Source organism: Elephas maximus, chromosome 19 (genome assembly GCF_024166365.1).
Source record: "Elephas maximus indicus isolate mEleMax1 chromosome 19, mEleMax1 primary haplotype, whole genome shotgun sequence".
NCBI classification, from domain to species: Eukaryota; Metazoa; Chordata; class Mammalia; order Proboscidea; family Elephantidae; genus Elephas; species Elephas maximus.
The window spans coordinates 55,007,575-55,027,068 of NC_064837.1; the positions used below are offsets into that span (position 1 = coordinate 55,007,575).

General features: G+C 45.6%; 2 protein-coding genes across 7 annotated transcripts in view; one reads left to right on the plus strand and one right to left on the minus strand.

Moving 5' to 3' along the window:
- DDX42 (DEAD-box helicase 42) overlaps positions 1 to 11,333 on the plus strand; it is a 38,496-nt gene extending 27,163 nt beyond the window's left edge. For all 6 annotated transcript variants that reach the window (XM_049859086.1, XM_049859087.1, XM_049859085.1 and 3 more), the window contains 11 exons: positions 315 to 434; positions 1,289 to 1,465; positions 1,961 to 2,089; positions 2,652 to 2,751; positions 3,335 to 3,382; positions 3,915 to 4,012; positions 4,777 to 5,053; positions 5,826 to 6,052; positions 7,680 to 7,790; positions 8,983 to 9,084; positions 10,316 to 11,333. In XM_049859086.1, the coding sequence (XP_049715043.1) occupies positions 315 to 434; positions 1,289 to 1,465; positions 1,961 to 2,089; positions 2,652 to 2,751; positions 3,335 to 3,382; positions 3,915 to 4,012; positions 4,777 to 5,053; positions 5,826 to 6,052; positions 7,680 to 7,790; positions 8,983 to 9,084; positions 10,316 to 11,005 (2,079 nt within the window). In that variant the 3' untranslated portion in view covers positions 11,006 to 11,333. The remainder of the gene's footprint in view (positions 1 to 314; positions 435 to 1,288; positions 1,466 to 1,960; positions 2,090 to 2,651; positions 2,752 to 3,334; positions 3,383 to 3,914; positions 4,013 to 4,776; positions 5,054 to 5,825; positions 6,053 to 7,679; positions 7,791 to 8,982; positions 9,085 to 10,315) is intronic.
- Positions 11,334 to 11,432: 99 nt separating this feature from the next.
- Positions 11,433 to 19,492, minus strand: FTSJ3 (FtsJ RNA 2'-O-methyltransferase 3). The gene is made up of 20 exons (XM_049859089.1): positions 18,959 to 19,492; positions 18,682 to 18,787; positions 18,309 to 18,355; positions 18,115 to 18,194; positions 17,253 to 17,352; positions 16,972 to 17,166; positions 16,775 to 16,890; positions 16,558 to 16,662; positions 16,370 to 16,470; positions 16,108 to 16,188; positions 15,867 to 16,016; positions 15,583 to 15,718; positions 14,427 to 14,608; positions 14,142 to 14,265; positions 13,618 to 13,895; positions 13,292 to 13,374; positions 13,112 to 13,211; positions 12,823 to 13,006; positions 12,646 to 12,740; positions 11,433 to 12,561 (listed from the first exon to the last, which is right to left on the minus strand). Exons 1-20 carry the CDS (start codon positions 19,023 to 19,025, stop codon positions 12,369 to 12,371), a joined length of 2,523 nt encoding a protein of 840 aa, XP_049715046.1. The 5' UTR covers positions 19,026 to 19,492; the 3' UTR covers positions 11,433 to 12,368.
- Positions 19,493 to 19,494: the final 2 nt, after the last annotated feature.

The following is a 19,494-nucleotide window of genomic DNA, read 5'->3' on the forward strand; positions in this document are numbered from 1 at the left end:
AAACTGAATCAAACCAAAGCAGACCAGTTTCCTTTGAGTCATTTCTGACTCATGGTGACCTCGTGTGTTGTAGTGTAGAACCACGCTTCATAGGGCTTTTATGGCTGTAACCTTTCTGAAGCATATCGTCAGACCTTGCTTTCAAGGTGCCTGTGGGTGGGTTCAAACTGCCAACCTTTTGTTTAACAGTTAAGTGCTTAATCATTTGTACCACCAGGAACTCAGTTAAATGAGAAATAAGTAAATACTGCCGAACTTCAAATGCAATTAGTGGTTAAGTACAACTCACTCCTGGAAGTTGTCTTTATGTGTAGGTCTCTGGTGCTGCACCTCCTAGACCAGGAAGTAGTTTTGCACATTTTGGATTTGATGAACAACTTATGCACCAGATTCGGAAATCTGAGTACACACAACCCACTCCAATACAGTGCCAGGTGAGTGAAAATGAAAGAAAAATGAGGTAGAATGGTATTCAATGACTATATGTGTTTTGCAAACAAGTCAAAACAATGTTTAGTGCATAACTGTATTGACAAGGATAAACTGTATCCAAGTACTTTCTCTGTGACTTAGTCTTCAACTTTTGCTTTAATTAAGGAAAAAAGAAGAGCCTTAAACAATACATGAAACACAAGAGTATTTTGGAACCTTTAAAAATTAAAGAGCAAGAGTGAATTATTTACTGCTTCTAAGAACTTGCTCAGGGGGTTGGAAATGTTCTTTTATATCTGATAAATGCCTTGAAAATACAATGAAGAAAACAGTTCACTGGGGCCCAAGCCTAATAAAAAGTTTTGTGAATGGACAAATTTAGGACTGCTTGACTAGGATTTCTTTGCACATAACCTGAAAAGTCTGTTTTATTACTGTAATCTATGAAAATAATCATTTTTGTTTCCTTTTCATATATAGAATTCATTCATTCCGATAAAGTAAATTTTTTTCTGTGAATGAGGTAGTCTGCACCTTAAGGAAAGAAAACTTTTTAAATTTTAGCAGCCATTGCCATTATTAATTGCAAGTTTTCACCCCTGTATTTCAAGTAAAGTGGAGTCATTCATATTCTCTAAATGGCGGCTGATCTACACGAAGAGAATGATATTATTTCCTTTGTAATCAAGAAGTTTATGGCAATGCCAGGTGTTTCTCACTATTCCATAGCCGGTATGCATAGCCCACGATATTTTTATTGGCAATGGATGTCATTAGTCATCCTTCCCCAGGATTTCCTTCAGTATATCTTTGGAATTGAAATTTTAGAGTCTGTATGCTTTCTTTTTTTCTTCAGGGTGTGCCTGTGGCGTTAAGTGGTAGAGACATGATTGGTATTGCCAAAACGGGCAGTGGGAAAACTGCTGCCTTTATATGGCCCATGTTGATTCATATCATGGACCAGAAGGAATTGGAACCAGGTGATGGACCAATTGCTGTGATTGTGTGTCCTACTAGGGAACTTTGCCAGCAGGTAGGTGCTTTGTGTAGTAAGTAAGTCCCACTTCATATGTGAACTAGTAGGGAACTAGCCAGTCACATGGGCAGAATTACCTGGAAACTTTTGGCAAGTATTATGTGTTATACCAAATATCACACTTTCCCCTAGATAGAAACGGCTGTTTTAGGAGAGAAAAAAAAATGGGGATGGTACGGGAATTGTTTGTAATGTAAACTCCCAGTGTTTTCCTCCTGACTTTTAATTCATTTTGCTTGGTAGAAAGGCAATGACAGATTCAAGATGAGAAGTGGGGAAAAAAAAGAATAGTCACAGCAAGAGTTCAGATAGCTTGTTGAGATATGATAATTGTACTCTCTGTGCTGTTAATTTACTTACGAATAAAATTGTGATTCTAAAGCATGTTCTGGCTTTTGATTTTCTGTGACATTGCACTATATGTCCTTCAGAACTCCCTTTTGGGTCGGGATAGAGGTTGTGGTTTTTAATATGTCATTAACAACTTTGTAGATACATGCAGAATGTAAGCGGTTTGGGAAAGCGTATAACCTTCGATCGGTGGCTGTGTATGGAGGAGGGAGCATGTGGGAGCAGGCCAAGGCCCTTCAGGAAGGGGCGGAGATTGTCGTGTGCACCCCAGTAAGTATGTCTTGGGTTCGAATGGCTTCTCAGCCTCTGTTAGAGTGGGCAAAATGGTTAGTTAGTAGAGGGAATTCCCCCTAAAATGTGGTAAAACCCATGGCTTTGGTTTAATTTTGATTGTTTGACTAAAATAGCAGTCTAGTAAGAATCTCTGTGACAAATACACTAGTAGCTTCAAATTCCCTGCTATTTCAAATAGATTTTTATATTCTTCTGGAAAATGGGTCTGTGGTTACCAAGAACATTAAGAATGGAAGGAAATTAAGGATATGGTCAGGATTGCCCAGAAGAGCGTATTCTGAACGTGAAAACTCATCAGTAGGCTTTAAATCGGGTCATTTCAGTGTGCCTCACAGAAGTGGGTCTGGCCACTTTCCCACAGACTTACGTGATTAATGTAAAGGAAGAGTCTAGCTGAGTTTTCAAAATTTCTGTTCTCCTGGGCTGTGTAGTGCGTGAAGCCTGAGACTGGAGTGTTAGCACTTTTGCCAGCAGCACAGCTTTAGAAAGTTCTTGTAAATCCCTTTAATTCTGACTGCTCATTTTCTGGATCTCGTAGGGCCGACTGATTGATCATGTGAAGAAGAAAGCTACCAATCTTCAAAGAGTTTCTTACCTTGTATTTGATGAAGCAGATCGAATGTTTGACATGGGTTTTGGTATGCTTTGAATACCAGTTTCTTTGGTTTCCATCCTAAGGATACCAGTGTTTTCTTTCTATTTCTAGTCTTACCTGTTTTTTCTGTGTGAGAGACCAAAAATAACTCCTGGGTGGGGTTTGACCATAGAGCGGTAGCTAAAGCCTTAGAGGTTTTCAGGAGTTCTCTCAGGAAAAGTATTTTAGGCTTGACCGAGTTGAGGAAATCTGAAAGTGCTTTTGCAGGTAGGAATGTTTTTTCTTTTAGCCTTTGATTGTTACTTTGAGGTCACTCACACTCAGTATTCTTAGGTAGACGATTGTCAAATCATTCAAGGTGCTTTGCTTTCTTGTCTTCCTTGACTTACGCAGCTATTTAGTGAAAACTCTAAATAGCCATCTTTATGGATTAGACCACCGCCAGACCCAGCCTAGGTGGGTGGAGGGAAAGCTTTGCTGTTTTCATACTGAATTATATGTCCAGGAGTTTCCAGATTTCCTCAGTTTTTTTAACCTCTCATATGAAGATTTTCACTATTTTTTCCAGGCACCCCAGACTGTAATACTGGGTTACAATATTAATTTTACTGTTCTGCTTCTTCCAGAGTACCAGGTGCGATCCATAGCAAGTCATGTCCGTCCCGACAGACAGAGTATGTATGAAGCAGTTTTGTTAAACCGCATTGGTACTCAGAGTAGACACCTGTTTATTTTATAAGCACTCACAGTTATGGAAGCAAAAATGATCATGTGTGTGCTGGTGAGAACCATAAGGGGGCAATGATAACGGTTTATCTGATCTGGAAAGGACGTGGATATCATCGGTTGTAACTTACTCATTTTTATAGATGAGAAAACCAAGGCTCTGAGACTAAATGACTTGCCCCAATTTATATAGTTTTGTCCATGGGTGAGGCAAAACACAGTACAGATCTGCTGGTTTGATGTCAAGAGCCTTTTCCCGAACCATGCTAACAATCCACGTCTTATCTAAAAATGTAATAAAACTAGAAAAAGGGCGAGTCTTTTTTTCTCTAGTGAATTAATTTTTTAAACTAAATTTAAAGTTTACAGATAGGTTTGTTTTTTAAAAATCTGAGTAATTCTGAATGTCAGTAGGCAGCTTAGTGGGAATTCGACAAAGAAGTCCTACTGTTTGCTTTGACAGTATACTTTACCTTTTAGCTCTGTTATTCAGTGCAACTTTTCGGAAGAAGATTGAAAAGTTGGCCAGAGACATCCTGATCGATCCTATTCGAGTGGTGCAGGGCGATATTGGAGAGGTAACTCTAAGCAGGGCTCTGGATGGGGCCCCACTGGGGAGATGTGGAATTGATTTCTCACTGCTAAAATATCAGTAAGGCTTTTATGTATTTACAGATGAGGTGGCAATATTTTAGATTTGCTTTAAAATATGCAAGTTGGGGAGGGGAGATAGATGAAACAAGGTTTGTAAAATGTTCATAATTGAAGCTGAGTGATGGGTACAAGAAGTCATTGCCATTGAGTCGATTTCGACTCATAGCGAGCCTGTAGAACAGAACTACCCCATGGGGTTTCCAAGGAGCGGCTGGTGGATTCAAACTGCCAACCCTTTGGTTAGCAGCTGAGTTCTTAACCACTGCAGCACCAGGGGTCCAGGTGATGAGTACCTGGGAATTATGTTCATCTCACTTTTTTTAAATGTTTGAAAACTTCCATAATAAAATGGTTTTATAAAAGCTAAGGAAAAAATAATAATGCTCTGTCTGGAAGACTCTGAGTGAGGAGTTGACTCTATTGGGAATAATCCGAATATGCGTATGAAAAAGCATAGCAAGGTATTGGGGCTGACAAGTTAGTTGAGTATATATGTATACCAGAGGAGATGGAGAACAAAGTGAGGGGGAGGGGGTAAGTATTGAGCTGGAGTTGCCGTGCTTAAGGAAGGTCCTAGAGAAGAAGGATTGTCAGGGCTCTTCTGGATACAGAAAATGTGATGCCTGATCCTTGCTCAGGAGCCCTGTGGCACCAGTTTCACAGTCCTGTTTCATTTCTTCCTTCCCAGGCAAATGAAGATGTGACACAGATTGTGGAGATTCTCCATTCTGGGCCTAGTAAATGGAACTGGCTTACCCGACGTCTGGTAGAGTTCACCTCTTCAGGAAGTGTCCTCTTGTTCGTTACTAAAAAAGCCAATGCTGAAGAGCTAGCCAGTAACCTTAAGCAGGAAGGTCATAATCTTGGGCTGCTTCATGGGGACATGGATCAGAGTGAAAGAAACAAGGTCATTTCAGACTTTAAGAAAAAGGACATCCCAGTTCTGGTGGCAACAGATGTTGCAGGTAGAGTATGAATTTCCCCAATAAACCTAGGTTCCTGTGCAGGACTGGGCAGTGTTTCATTCTGTTGTACATAGGGTTGCTGTGAGTCAGAACAGACTCAACGGCGCCTAACAGTGACATGCAGTAAGGGTGCTCTTACTGTATATGAGCAGAGTATAATATCTGAGCAAGCTCAGTGAAGGCACTCTGCTGGGCCACACCCTATGGAGCAGCAGTTCAGAACCCATGATTACAAACTAGAGCTCTGAGCACCACTTTTCACTAATTGTTTCCCTCTAGCCTCTGCATCAAAGAATCCCTGCAACTAGAGGGCACTTAGAAAAAAATCGTTGAGGCAGTTACATCCTAGGCTATTATTCCCTTGTGCGTCTGAGTATAGTGGATGTTGAACATTGACTGTTTAGTTGGGCACACTTTATTTAAGACCAGAAAACATTTTTGGGGTATGGTTTTTGTCTTTGTTCTGCCAAGTTTCAAATAGTCATACTTAAAAATGGGTGTTTTCTCCCAGAAAGGAAAGAATCTCTGAGCTTCAAGACACATTTGGCGGTTTTTTTTTTTTTTTTTTTCAATATATACTCCTGGTACAAGAGAGATGGCAGAAGATACCGAGTTCCTTATATTATACGGCCCTGCATCACACTCAGCAAACCCATGTGCTGCCCAGATGAGGGAAATGTGGGTTCTTAGAGCTAGCTCCAACATTTCTGGTCACTTGGGCCTTTTGATTCCAAATGAAGCATAAGAGGATTTGGTTGCTTTTTTATTTCAGCCCGTGGTCTGGATATTCCTTCAATTAAGACTGTCATTAACTATGATGTGGCACGAGACATTGATACCCATACTCACAGGATCGGCCGCACAGGACGAGCGGGTGAGAAGGGTGTGGCCTATACCTTGCTGACCCCCAAGGACAGCAATTTTGCTGGTGACCTTGTCCGGAACTTGGAAGGAGCCAATCAGCACGTTTCCAAGGAACTCCTAGATCTGGCAATGCAGGTGAGGGCTGGGCACTCTTCAGATGGCTCCAAACTGTAAAATTCACCAAGCCTGAGGCAAATAAAAGAAACTCAATAAGAAGTGGTGGCGGCGGGGGTGGGGAGAGTTGCTATTGAGAAACTGTCCCTTCTTTGTGCTAAAATCTGCCCCTCTGTACCTACTGCTCCATAACACGTTTAGGAGTACATTTGCTCTCACAGGGCAGCTACTCTTCTCCCTACTGCCCTTCCCCAAAAATCGTCTTTTTAAAAAATGTATGGTGGTGATGTTAGGCACCATCAAGTTGATTTCAATTCATAGTAACCCCATGAGACAGAGTGGAACTGCCGCATAGAATTTCCTTGGTTGTAATCTTTTATTTATTTATTTTATTGTGCTTTAAGTGGAAGTTTAGAAATTAAGTCAGTCTCTCATACAAAAATTTACACACACCTTGCTATGTACTCTTAGCTCCTCTCCCCCTGAGACAGCACACTCCTCTCCACCGTGTGTTCCCTATGTCCATTCAGCCAGCTCCTGTCCCCCTCTGCCTTCGTATCTTGCCTCCACAACAGGAGTTGCCCACATAGTCTCATGTGTCTACTCGACCTTGGCTGTAGTCTTTACAGAAGCAGATTGCCAGGTCTTCCTCCCATGGAGCCATTGCTTGAGTTTGAATCACCTACTTTTTGGTTAGCAGCCAAACACTTAACCACTGCGCCACTGGGGCTCCTTAACTGTTCCTCATAGAGTTAGATCTCAGACCTTTGACCGTACTGATTACCCTCCTCTCAGTGTGCTCCAGGCCAAAACTGAGTACAATTTTGTCAGATTCATCAGCCAGCCCACAGAACTGTTAGTCCATAATGCAGTGGAGTGTGGAACTGCCCAAGCATCGGGTTCTAGGAGTAAAGAGTCCACAGTACAGACAGAGGAGGAGAATGTCTCCTCCTCCCTTCCTGGACATACAGGGCTCATCTCGGGCTTCCTGCGTCCTCAAGCTTCCCTGATCCACATCTTGGCCAGGCCTGTCCTACCTCTAAGTACTCCGCTTTTATGGTAATATGTGATTGTCACGTAAACGCTTCACTTTCCCGGGGATGTGCAAATAAATCTGATTAGTAGTCTTCGGGCAGTGATCACGTTCAGTGAAAACTTTAAGGCTCTGTGGGTAAATTAAAGTTTCTGGTTGTGTAGCTACCAGCCCTTCCTAGGAGTCTGTTCCTAGAGTTGAGTCTGATACAAGCCTCACCTCACAGATTTTTCCCTCCACTTCTGAACCTATCAGTTCGTTAAAAGCTCCAAATTTTAACGTCAATGGTATGTATAGATTGAGAATAGGGGGGAAAAAAAGGAAGTTAGAAGTGGCCAGAGTGGCTCTTCTGCCCTTGAGCCATATCTGATCACTTCCCTTCCAGGAGCCCTGAAAGAAGGAGCAATGAAAGCAGCCTTGGATAAGGATCTAAACCTGATAAATTTGGTGGATTAAACTACCAAAAAGGAACTAATCAGTGGTTCTTGTGAACAGTGCATCCTTTATCATAAATGCATTGGCTAAAGATGAAGCAAAAAGTTCATCTCTTCACTTAATTTTCTCTTTGATCTTGCTCTCTTCCTCTGGCCTAACTTTAAATTGTGTTCAACGCAGAATGCCTGGTTTCGGAAATCCCGTTTCAAAGGCGGAAAAGGCAAAAAGCTGAACATTGGTGGCGGAGGCCTAGGCTATCGGGAGCGACCTGGCCTGGGCTCAGAGAACACGGTGAGTCCAGATGACAGCGCTACCCTTGGGCTGGTTGTGAGTCCTGGGTTAGGACTATCCTGATCTGCATACGCAAACCTCAGTAACTTCAGAACCTGCCTAGAAAGAGCTTGTATTTAACGTGCTAGATGGGTGAATACAGTGCTGGTTCTTCATGTTGTGGCTTTCTGTGGAAACAGCATCTGTGTGCACCTGGCTGACGAGGTATGCTGAGGAAATCAGTCTAAGCTAGAAGTGGTTTTCAAATTGTGGTCCCTGGATCAGTAGCCGCATTACCTGAGAACTTAGCAGAAATGCAGATCCCAGACCTGCCACGTCAGAAACACTGGAGGTGGGGCCCAGCAGTCTGTTTTTACAGGCCTTTCCTGCTGCCAGGAAAACATTGCCAAAGGATCACTCTGTAGTATAACTAAACTCAGGAATAATTCCTACATTCTATGGGAAGTAGCATCAGAGAGCAGTGAGAGCTAGCTTTTTTCTCACCAGATTACAGAAGCTCCCTCTGGCTGGCTTTTTTAATGGCTCTGATATCTGCCACTTTGGTTCCTAAGCCAGGGAAGAAAGCTGTCAGCCTCCTTTCCTGGAGCATTTTCGTTAACTTGGTATTTTTGATTAAAAATACTGTTCTCTTGATAATAGCTTATTAATTGGCACTTAATATGTGCCAGGGCCGTTGCAAACGATTACATGTATTAACTCAAACTTCACAACAATCCAGTGAAATTAAGTACAGATTTATAAAACTCAGGTGCCCAAGGTTACACACTGCTAAGTGTTGATGCTGGATTCAGATCCTTCCTGGTCTGAATTCAGAGCCTGGGTGGTCGCACAGTCTACTTTAAATTGCTTCATGATCCTTTTATTTGTAACGTAGCTTTTGCTTAATCAAATGTGTGTATGTATAATCATTGTTTGTTTTGATAAGTAATACCACACAATCAATTTTGGGCATAATTCAACCACATTTCTGATTATTGAGGTTAATTCCCAGAAACAGAATTGAAGGGCCTAAGCATTGTAAAGTGATTCTTCGTTACTACACGTTTTTCCCCAAAGCGTAAGTAACTTTATCAAGCTCTCAATCCCCCCCGGAAGCTATTGCCTCAATTTCCAGTGCATTGAGGCCCAGTCTTCAGCAGTGGGTGTTCCCGCTTATCTTCTGTCCTCATGGATGTGTCTGCTTATATTTTAGGACCGAGGAAGTAACAACAATGTAATGAGCAATTATGAGGCCTACAAGCCCTCCACAGGAGCCATGGGGGATCGGCTGACAGCAATGAAAGCAGCTTTCCAGGTCTGAGATAAACATGTTGTTAAGACAGCTTCCCACAGTAACTCTTGAGGAATGATGGGGAGCCTAGCCTTCTAGAGACAGTGGCTGGGCTTGTGGGCTCAGTGCTAGGTCTAGGGCCTTGTCATTGCTTGGATTTTGAATATAAACTTAGAAGTAACTTACCTGGACATGTAAGTGTACAGTCCAGGGGAACCACTCCTGCTGGTTGACTTCAGTCACACCCAGAGTCCCAGACTGTTGGACTGCAACAGGATCTGCTTCCTCTGTCTCAGCAGCCTGCAGTGTTACCCACCTCCAGGGCTGTTGTAATCTGGCTGAGAGTAACTGTTATCTTTTTGGCTAAGACACGTTCGATTCTGTGTCCAGTGCATCCTCCCACACCTCTTCCTCCAGTTAGCTAGCTGGGCCTGAATTTACATTTTGTTTCCAGGTTGACATTTCAGTTTGGTACCAGGATTTTTTGTTTTTCGTTTGTAAAGAAGCATAGAAACTCTTGTTGAAGGATTCAGAATTTTTTCCGATTTTAGAAAAGTAATGTGGTATGTATTCCGTATGTTAATACCCTAGTAAGGTCTGTAGCCACAACCTATAATCAGACTCACTTCTGAAGCAAAATGTATTAATATTCATACTAAGCTGAATAGAAAGGACTCCTAGTGGCTTAATGATTATGCACTCGGCTGCTAATAAAAGGTCGGCGGTCTGAATCCGCCAGCTCCCACACAGGAGAAAAGACCTGGCAATCTGTTTCCGTAAAGATTTACAGCCTAGGAAACCCTATGGAGCAGTCTACTTTATCATACAGGATCGCTATGAATCAGAATCAGTTCTACAGCACACAACAAGCTGGATAGAAACTAAATAGCCTTGTATCACTCCAAGTCAGGTCTTATTGTCAGACTTTTTTTTCTGAGGGTTTCAGAACTTTTTGGATTTTGGAATTGCAAATAATGGATTGCAGACCATACACGTGTTGAATTGTTTTATATGTAGATGCTTTATTCTAGTCAGGCTGTAAAGTAAATTGCAGTACATTGAGGTCTCTCTCTCCACAAAGGTCCATGATCTTTCCTTACAGCACAAGAACCACAGGGACTGTGGGGATGTCAGCATACTAATGTCACAGTGCCGAGATTGCACAGAGTTTGTATAGCTATCATTATTATTGCCAAGCTTATGTATTCAAGTTTCTTGAACTTCCTATTTTACCTACTTGTGTTTTTTCTTTCAGTCACAGTACAAGAGTCACTTCGTTGCTGCCAGCCTAAGCAACCAGAAAGCTGGGAGCTCTGCTGCTGGGGCAAGTGGATGGACTAGTGCAGGGAGTTTGAATTCTGTTCCAACCAGTTCAGCCCAACAGGGTCACAGCAGTCCTGACAGCCCCCTCACCAGTGCTGCCAAAAGCATCCCAGGCTTTGGCAATACTGGGAACATCAGCAGTGCCCCAGTGACCTACCCGACTGCTGGAGCCCAGGGAGTCAACAACACAGCTCCAGGGAGTAACAGCCGAGAAGGGACTGGGGGAGGCAATGGGAAGAGAGAGAGATACACTGACAACCGGGGTGGCAGCCGCCATAGTCACGGAGAGAGTGGCAATCGGCATGGCGACAGCCCACGACATGGAGATGGTGGTCGCCATGGAGATGGATACCGCTACCCAGAAAGCAGCCGTCATGCTGATGGCCATCGGCATGGGGAGAACAGGCATGGAGGAAGTGGAGGCCGACACGGGGAGAGCCGGGGTCCAAACGATGGTCGGAATGGTGAAAGCAGGAAAGAAGGTTGTAATCGTGAGAGCAAGATGGACCCCAAGGGGGACAGCAGCAAGATGGACAAGATGGACAGCAAGACAGATAAGACAGCTGATGGTTTTGCTGTCCCTGAGCCACCCAAACGCAAGAAAAGTCGATGGGACAGTTAGAGGGCATGTGCCGAAAGGTGGAATCAGTCATCTTTAATTTTATTTTTAGATAAGGTTTTGGTAACTAGGTGTCTCAGGGCTGGGTTGGGGCCCAGGGTGTGAGGACTCCCTGCCCTTACAGCTGGAGCTAGGAGACATTACTACTCCTTCCTCTGAATCATTTTGTGATGTTCCTTGGGAAAGTGTTTTGGTCTTTGGAAGCAGTGAGAGCTGGGACCCTTTTGGCTCTGCATGTATGGTCATGAGGGTCAGTAGCAGATACCCGGGAAAGAAAGGGCCTTATAGGGCACAGCTCACTCCAGGTTTCTGTGTAGTTTGCATTTTCTACTAAAATGTCACCTTATAAACACCTACAGAATAGAATTCTTTTTCCTAGCTGTGTAGCCAGGCAATTCTCTTTTTAGGAGGTGGCTTCTGGAAACACAGTCCATTGAGGTCAGGGATGAGGTAGGAAGCAATTTGGTGGCTCCAGACATTGCAGAGAAGGAAGGTGTCCAATTCTAAGTGGGGTCGATGCCCAGGCTCTTGTCCGGCCCTGAGACATGTAGGCAGCGGCAGCCTTCAGGAGGCTTTGAGGTTCCCAAAGCCGCTACGACTGAAGAGGAAGAGGTGGTCCTGGAAACCAGTCCAGGATTGCTCTGGTCTGAGATACTGCTAATTTTAAATTTTAAGTGTCTTCTATTTCATTGTATTTTTTTTTTTAACTTGTCACATAGTCGAGAAATCTTTTGCTGAAATGATTTTGATGATTTTTGTTCTATCTTGTTTATACAAGGAAAAGAAATATACAAAATCTAAATTTTGTGACTTTGTGAAGGTTTCTTTAAGATGTGCATTCCTTTCTGCTTGCTCTAGTAAATGTTTTACTACTGGGACCTGTGGATTGTTTGTCATTTCTGCCCACACTGAGTTTAAAACCTATTAAATACGGCACATAATGTGAACCCACAAAATGCAGGGTTTTTACACCCAGTAGTGGCAGAACTGAGGGAAGACTTGAGAGGCCCACTTGCCCAAGAACAGACTACAAGGAAGGCCGCCCCAACACTGAACTTCCCCTTATGATTTAAGAAAGCTTGACTGTTTTCATCCAATACTCCATATTCACGGAAGGGTTGGGGAGGTGAACTGCACCACCGAGACGTTTCAGCTGTGCTTTAATGGGAGAGCTTCTCTCAGGCAGGAGGGTGTCCTCACCACACATACCACAAGAGTTAAAATACCAAAATACCCCACCTCACTGTCTTTTCAGACAACTGCAATACAAGCCAAGGGTTGGGGCTGGCTCTAAGCAGGCCAAAGTAGCATGACTCTTTCCCCCCAGTCCTTAACGCTGGCTTCTCAGAGGCCTGGGTAGCTCTGCTCACTTCCGCCTGTGCTTTTTCTTCTGCTCCTTACGTTGCTGGGCTCTTTGGTCCTTTTTCATCCTTGAGTCCACCACCTTGAAATGACCTCTGACTCCAGCTGGCCGGCGTACTTTGCGGCCCACACCTTTCTTGGCTACAACATAGGTGACCTGGCGTTTCTCCTTGCCAAGCCCAGCCTTCTTGTAGAGACTACAAATGAAAGAAAGGTTGGAGGCTTTCTGTCACTCTTTTTGACTTTATGTACCTTTGTGGAAACACCCTCCCCACAATTACCTTCGCAGCTGTGCCACCTTCTCTCGTTCTGAGATGTCCACTGTGTTCACCACAGCTTCTGCCTTCTTCTTGGTTTGCTCCAGTTTCTTCAGCATCTGTGAGAAGACCTCCGTCAGGTGACCTCATCCCCCATATCCCTGTCTCACCGCTGATCTCAGGCAGCTACCACTAACTTACCCTCCGTTTCTTTCTGGCCTTAGCCTCAGCCACTTTCTTAATGGGACGTGCATTGATTTCCCGCCAGCGTTTTCGGTAATGCTCTACTTCTTTCTTGTCAATAGGCAGCTGCCTTATCCTGTGCTGCTTTTCCTCCTGCACAAACCACTCAGGAAGCTCCCCTTCATCCTCATTAAATGTATACCTGAGGTGGAGAGGACACCGGCACTCAAAACCACGCCGGGCTTTTTAAAACAAAAAACTTACCACCCGCCCCGAGCCACTTCTCATGATTTTCTGAGCCCATTACCGACTAAAGGAGTTATCTATGAGGTCTCTCCTGGCCTTTTTGGAAGAGGCAATAACAGCACCTAAAGCAAGGCCTTCAGGGTCCAGTATCCGATGTCTGACTAGAGAGGGAAAGAGAAAAGTAAAATACTGACTCCCAAACATTGTCTCCCCTCCTGTTCCACCAGAGCAATGTTCTCACCTGGATCCTCAATAGGCACGACTTCAAACCCATCATCATCGGATTTAGGCCCCCGGCTCCGCTTCTTACCTCGGTGTGGTTCCCTACAGCAGAAGAAAACGTGAGGACTGTGTGTGGTAGTCCACCATTCCCGTGCCACTCAAACCACACTCCCACCTCACCTCAACCCTGATTCCCACTGAAAACCACCCAGGCTGTAGCCCTGATCAGTGAAATCAGAGCCAGCAGTACTTTTTACAGCCCTTCTCTGCAGCACAAGGATGAGAGCCATTCCCAGCTGAGAGAAATAGAACTACTGCTGCTTGCTATCAGCTGTAAGCACTCACCTCTCTTCATCCTCACTGCTGCTGCTATCACTATCTGAACCGTCATCTTTTTCTTCCCCTTCAGGGGTAGGGGCAGCCTCTGTTCCTGATGGAGCCTCTGTCCCCTTAGGTGCCTCATCTTGGCACTGGGAAGATATTCTCTCTGTCTTCAAACTTGAAGGCTGCTGCTGCTGCTGCTGCTGCTGCTCTTTCCCCTTACGACGACTTTGGTACAACAGTTGGGCCTGGCCGATCTCTAGGGCCTCATCAGCATCATCCTCAATCCCATCGAAGCCACCCTGTAATTGGGGGAATCTTTAGCTCCTAGTGGTTAAGTGCTACGGCTGCTAATCAAGAGGCTGGCAGTTCGAATCCACCAGGCGCTCCTGGGAAACTCTATGGGGCAGTTCTACTCTGTCCTGTGGGGTCACTATGAGTCGGAGTCGACTCGACGGCAGTGGGTTTGGTTTTTTTGGTTTTAGCTCCTCTGCTCCCAGGAAATGCCAATTCCATATCTAAATTGCCCCACCCTCACCTCTTCTTACCTTTGAGAACCACAGGTTGGTTTGTTCTTCCTGCAGGACTGCTTTTTCCTCTAGAGGTACCAGCAGTGGATTCTCTTCTTCCTGGTTCTCCTCTTTACCATCTTCTACTTCAGCAAACTGCACACTGTAGACCCAAAGGGCAGTGGGTAGAAGGTCAATGACCCAGAGTGCCCTAGAGGACTTGCTTCCCCTGTATCTCCTCTGGCAATGCCTGCCACCAATTCTTTGTTAGAACGCCAGCTGAGGGTGTCAGCACTCGCTCTTGCCAGCTACCCCTCCACTTACCACTTCCGGTCCTTTAGACCCTGCTGTCCCCCACCTCCTGCCAGCTCCTCTGAATCCAGGTCACTATCCAGTGATGCGTCCTCGTCCTCCTCAGCGTCTGATACGTAGATGTCATCCCGTGGCAGATCAGACAGAAACGTGTCTGCAGCGCTCATATCCCCTTGTGCTACTTCTGCTAACAACTGAAGTTTAACAAAAAAAGGTCAAGGGTATTTAAAAGGAGCATTTTGCTTTTTTTTCCTCCTGTGTTCACTCTTAGCTGATCTATGATAACACTAGGAAATCTACTGTGGTAGATTATCTCCTTTTGCCAACAGGGAAGGTCAGACCCAGGGAAATGACACCCACTCTAGGCCAGGTCACTAGTCTGCCCCGCTCTGCTGTCTTGTCTTCAAAAGTTACACAGATTTTATGGTAAAGTACTCCATGGCTTACATAGCGTCGAATCTTAAAATGTTCTAAAACACTGCTACTTTTCCGTAAAAAACACTCTCAGAAAGCATTTTAATCACCTTTTAAGAATACAGTCTTCAAATTGTTTCCACTGAACAAAGGAGCCTAGGCAGCATAGAGCTGACAGGAGGCATTTTCACTCATGCTGTCTAGGATCTGGCAAAAAGAACACCATCCAGAAGCCTAGTGCAGCAAGGTGTGAGCTAAAGAACCCTGTTCTCTGAGGGAAACCCTCCACTGACACATGTGCTTGTAACCTAGGTGCCCTGGCTATACCTACCGTATCTTACATCTCTTACAAAAAGTGCCTGTTGTTTATGGTATTCTAGTTCTGTAAGTCTGTCATACTTATACCGTTTTTACCCATTGCCACTGAATTGATTCCAACTCATGGCAACCCCATATGTTAGACAGTACACCTGCTTCATTCTTGGCTGTGATCTTTATAGAAGCACGTCACCCAGCGTTTCTTCCGTGGTGCCACCCTATCATAAGTCTCCATAATTTCATCATTTTAGATGTAATTAAACAAGTAGGACACAGGCTCCTATTTGTTTCCCCAATCTCCTCATCAAATTATTTTCTGGTCGAAGACAGCAACCATAACCTAGGATCATTCAACCACACTTAGAAACATATCCAACGTTCCCCACCCCCAAATAGATCCTCCCGACTCTTCAATCTGACCCTAGCCCTGCCCCACCTGGTGACCACGGATACTGCGTAGGGAGAACATGCCGGTTTCTCCCTCGTCTGCAATGGAAACCCCAGGCAGATCCATCTTTAGCTCCACACGCTCTCGCTGCTTTCTCTGCTCACGCAGCAGCTTCTTTTTTTTCCTGAGGGTACAAGGAGGTTGTGGGAATGAACCTTTATTCTGCCCAGCTCTGAAAATTCCTAATTCAGGCCCTGCAGTCTCTTCTCCCATCTTCATACATAGAGGAACCCTGGAGGGGGTTCCCCAAGCTCCTTCCCAGCTCCCCTCACCTCTTCAGCTCCGCCACCTCCTGTGCTTTCATCTCTGCCAAGGTCTGGTTTAGTTGTTCCTCCTCTTCCTCCTCCTTAGAGGACTGCCTCATGGTTCCAGCTGTTGACTCTTCCTCATTACCTTCTTCCTCTTCCTCTCCAGAGCTGAGGCTGATGGAACAGTCCCAGGAGTTTGGTTATTTTCCCAGATGCTTCCCCCCAACACCCAGTCAACATTCACCTGCTTTGGCTTCCCCCTCACCTGATGTCCAGTGCCTTTGCTTGCTCTTTCAGCTTCTTGGCCACATGTCGCCGAAGCTTTGTTCTCCAGTTCAGCAGGGACCTGCTCCAGAAATCCCATCACTGACCTTACCTGCTTCCTCTTTGTCCCTGTCCTCTCCTTTTAGACCCCCACCCCAAACCTCTAGCACAGTAGCATCCTCTTCCCAGAGATCCAACATCATGGCTTTTGAAGGCCTTTTGCTGCTTCCAGAGCTCCTAGCACCCGCACACTCAGCCCATACCTGAGCTCCTTGCGCCCCAGCACTTTGATATCCTGACAGCATGCCCGGACATCCTCAGTGGTGGCCGGGTGCCGCACCAACTCATCATCATCCAGCGAAATCTGTTTGGGAGAAGAGAAGGGAGTCAGGGGAGACTTTTGGGCCATGTTTCTGCAGCTCCCTTATATCCCTCAAGCCTGGGGACTCACTTCGCTGGTCTTGGAGAGGAAGTCAACTGGGTTGGCAGCTCGTAGGAAGTCAGTGACTGAGGCACGGTGATAGAGAGTGAAGTCACCCTCAGCATAGCCTTCAGCCTTGTGGGAAAGAATAAAATTAGAAGTTCCTTTCCAGGTGTCTGTAGGACCCACCAGGCCCAACCTCCCAGGAGTTCCAGGACCCCATGATGGTCCTACTCCCCAGACATACTTTTGGCTTCTTCTTAGTTACCAACTCAGTAACAGTCTTAGCCTGAACTTCAACTTCCTTGAAGGCAAACTTGGGATCAAAGAATTTACTGTCAACCTTGTCAGGAGCCAGGAATCCTAAAATAATAAAATACATCTTAAAAGTGTGCTTTCATAGTTAGAAGACTGAGTCAAGAGAAAGAAAAAAGTGATGCCCACCCTGGCAGACTACAAAGATCTCTGCAGATTCATGGCGAGAGGCTTGGGGCTTGGTGGCCTGGACACGGCGGAACAGCTGCTGGAAGATCCATAGCAGGGGCTGATAGTCTCGGGAGCGGAAAACCTTAGTGATGAAAGAGCCACCACGAGCCAGAAAATCACAAGCCAATCGCAGAGCCATCAGTGTCAAATGGGCTGTGGGACAGAGATAGTCAGTTGAGGGCCTCTGTAGCCTCAAAGAGCATGACCTCCTCCATGCCCATCTCCCCCTCCCTAGGCACCTTGTGAGTAAGCATCATGGACCCAGCTGGCCCCAACGTTGGGTGCCCCATCATTGAGCACAACATCAACCTTCCAGGTCTTCAGCTCCTTCCTTAGGGCCTACAGAGAGGAAAAGAGATTATGGCAACAAGCAAAGGCACAGATAAGAAGAGTCCCTGATCCAGTCATTTGCTGAGTACCCACCAAGGGCTAAATCCTGTTCCAGGCACAGAGTATACAACATACAACAAAAATAACTCCTATTTTCACGCAGGAAACTCTGGTGGTGTAGTGGTTAAGAGCTCGTCTGCTAATCGAATCTACCAGGTGCTCCTTGAAACCATATAGGGCAGTTCGACCCTGTCCTATAGGGTCACTTTGAGCCGGAATCAACTCAATAGCAAGAGATTTGGTTTTTGTTGTTGTTGTTGCTATCTATGTGCGGCTACAGCCTAATAATGACTCCAATGGAAAAAACCTCACTGATAAAGATCCCTTCCCCAAATCCAAACAAAGGCTGACATGGACACTAGAACTATCTGGATCTTGTCATATAGACATCACGCACTCACCCACTTAAAAAAAAAAAAAAAAAAAGCCCACTGTAGTCAAGTTGAATCGATTCCAACTCACAGCAACCCTACAGAACAAAGTAAAACTGTCCCCCAGGGTTTCCAAGGAGCTGCTGGTGGATTTGAACTGCCAACCTTTTGGTTGGCAGACGAGCTCTTAACCACCATGCCACCAGGGCACTGGTTACTGCTCAGAACGCAGTAAATAGGAAAAATCTTGGCTTCAAGGTACTGACTTCTCCCTCAGAGAAGAGAGGGACACAGATGTCTGCATACACAGGAGAGACAGGAAAAGGAAGATTCCTATTACCTGTCGACAGCGTTCTGTTGTGATGTCCTCCTGGAGTGTCACCACATTGGGGAGAGGCTTGATTGGAACCAGGTCCACTCCTGGAAGAAATCAGTTCAGAGGATTCTAAAGGGTTTCCTCAGAGAGAAGAGAGTAGACAAATTACCTCATACTCCCACACCCTAAAACACCTAGGAGAGCCATCTATCACTCACCGACTATAAGACTGGACACTGGCATAAACTTGGCAGCCACTTGCAGCCTGTAAAAGAGATTTGAAAAATACCCAAGCTGTCCTTTCATCTTCCCTAAACCCCTGAAATATAATGTCACCCCTGGTGTTAGGAGTCCCTGCCAAGTGAAGTGGCCAGAATGTGTCATGGATAGACGTTCCAAGCTCCTTCTCTGTAATGAGGAAAGGAAATGGCCATCAAGATTTAGGAGAGGTTTATGCTCTGACGTGAAACACCGCGGTGTGGAGTTTGAGGCTGGGAATCCCTCCCTCTCTTCCTCAAGGCAACTCTAAGCCCCCAGGGCCAGAACCCAAAAAGCCGCCACAAGGAGCGACCCGTGCCGGGTGTAACGCACCATCCCCCTGGCGCGGCACACAGGTCCAGCAGGGCTCGGGCTTTTTGCAGGAACTGGAAGCGGCGATTGAGCTGGATCAGCTTGAAAGCAGAACGGGAGCGGTAACCTGGGCGCGGCGACAAAACAATGAAGTTCGCTGAGCTTTTTACCAGCGGAATTTCTCCGGAGCCTCACAACCCCCCACCCCTTCTGGAGAAGAGGAACCCAACATTCGGGAAGGGAGCGGACGGGCCCAAGAGCGTTCGGTCGCTTGCTGGCCGCGCGAACCCTGGCTCACCGGTCTCCTTCGCCAAGTGATAGAACTTGTCCCGCCGGCTCTTCCCGACTTTTCCTTTCTTGCCCATGGTTGAACGGGGGAGTGTCACTCAATATGGGGAGAAGGTCGGAGAAATTGAGAACGTCTCCTCCCGAAGCACTAGATTCCGCTTTCTATTTCCCACTCCACACAGCAATCACACTCCACACTTAGCTCCACACCACTCACCTAGGTCCTGCGCCGTTTACACCACACCTGGAGGGGCACATGTAGGAAGTAAACGTATTTCCGCTTCCGCCCCTTGCGTCCGTGGCTCCAAGTTTTCCGCCATTTTGAGCGTGGCCATAATTTTTCTCTAAGCTCCATTCCCAAGTCTTATAAATTGCAAGCTGGGATCAGGACGGCAGAGTCCATGAACTACAAACCGCATTTCTAGAGAGCAACGTTTGGGAGTTCCTCCCCTTCCTGATCCCCTTCCAAAGCTCCGGAATCAAGTACCCAGCCTCCAGTCATGGCCCCTGTTACTTAGTATAGTCTTCCGCACGTCCCACTCATGA

Coding starts and splice junctions, on each gene's coding strand:
- FTSJ3 (XM_049859089.1), bottom strand. CDS start 19,025: ATGGGCAAGAAAGGAAAAGTCGGGAAGAGCCGGCGGGACAAGTTCTAT. Junction 15,719..15,866: donor GAGGTGGCGGAGCTGAAGAG/GTGAGGGGAGCT, acceptor TTGTACCCTCAG/GAAAAAAAAGAAGCTGCTGC. Junction 13,212..13,291: donor CGTGCCTATTGAGGATCCAG/GTGAGAACATTG, acceptor TTCCCTCTCTAG/TCAGACATCGGATACTGGAC.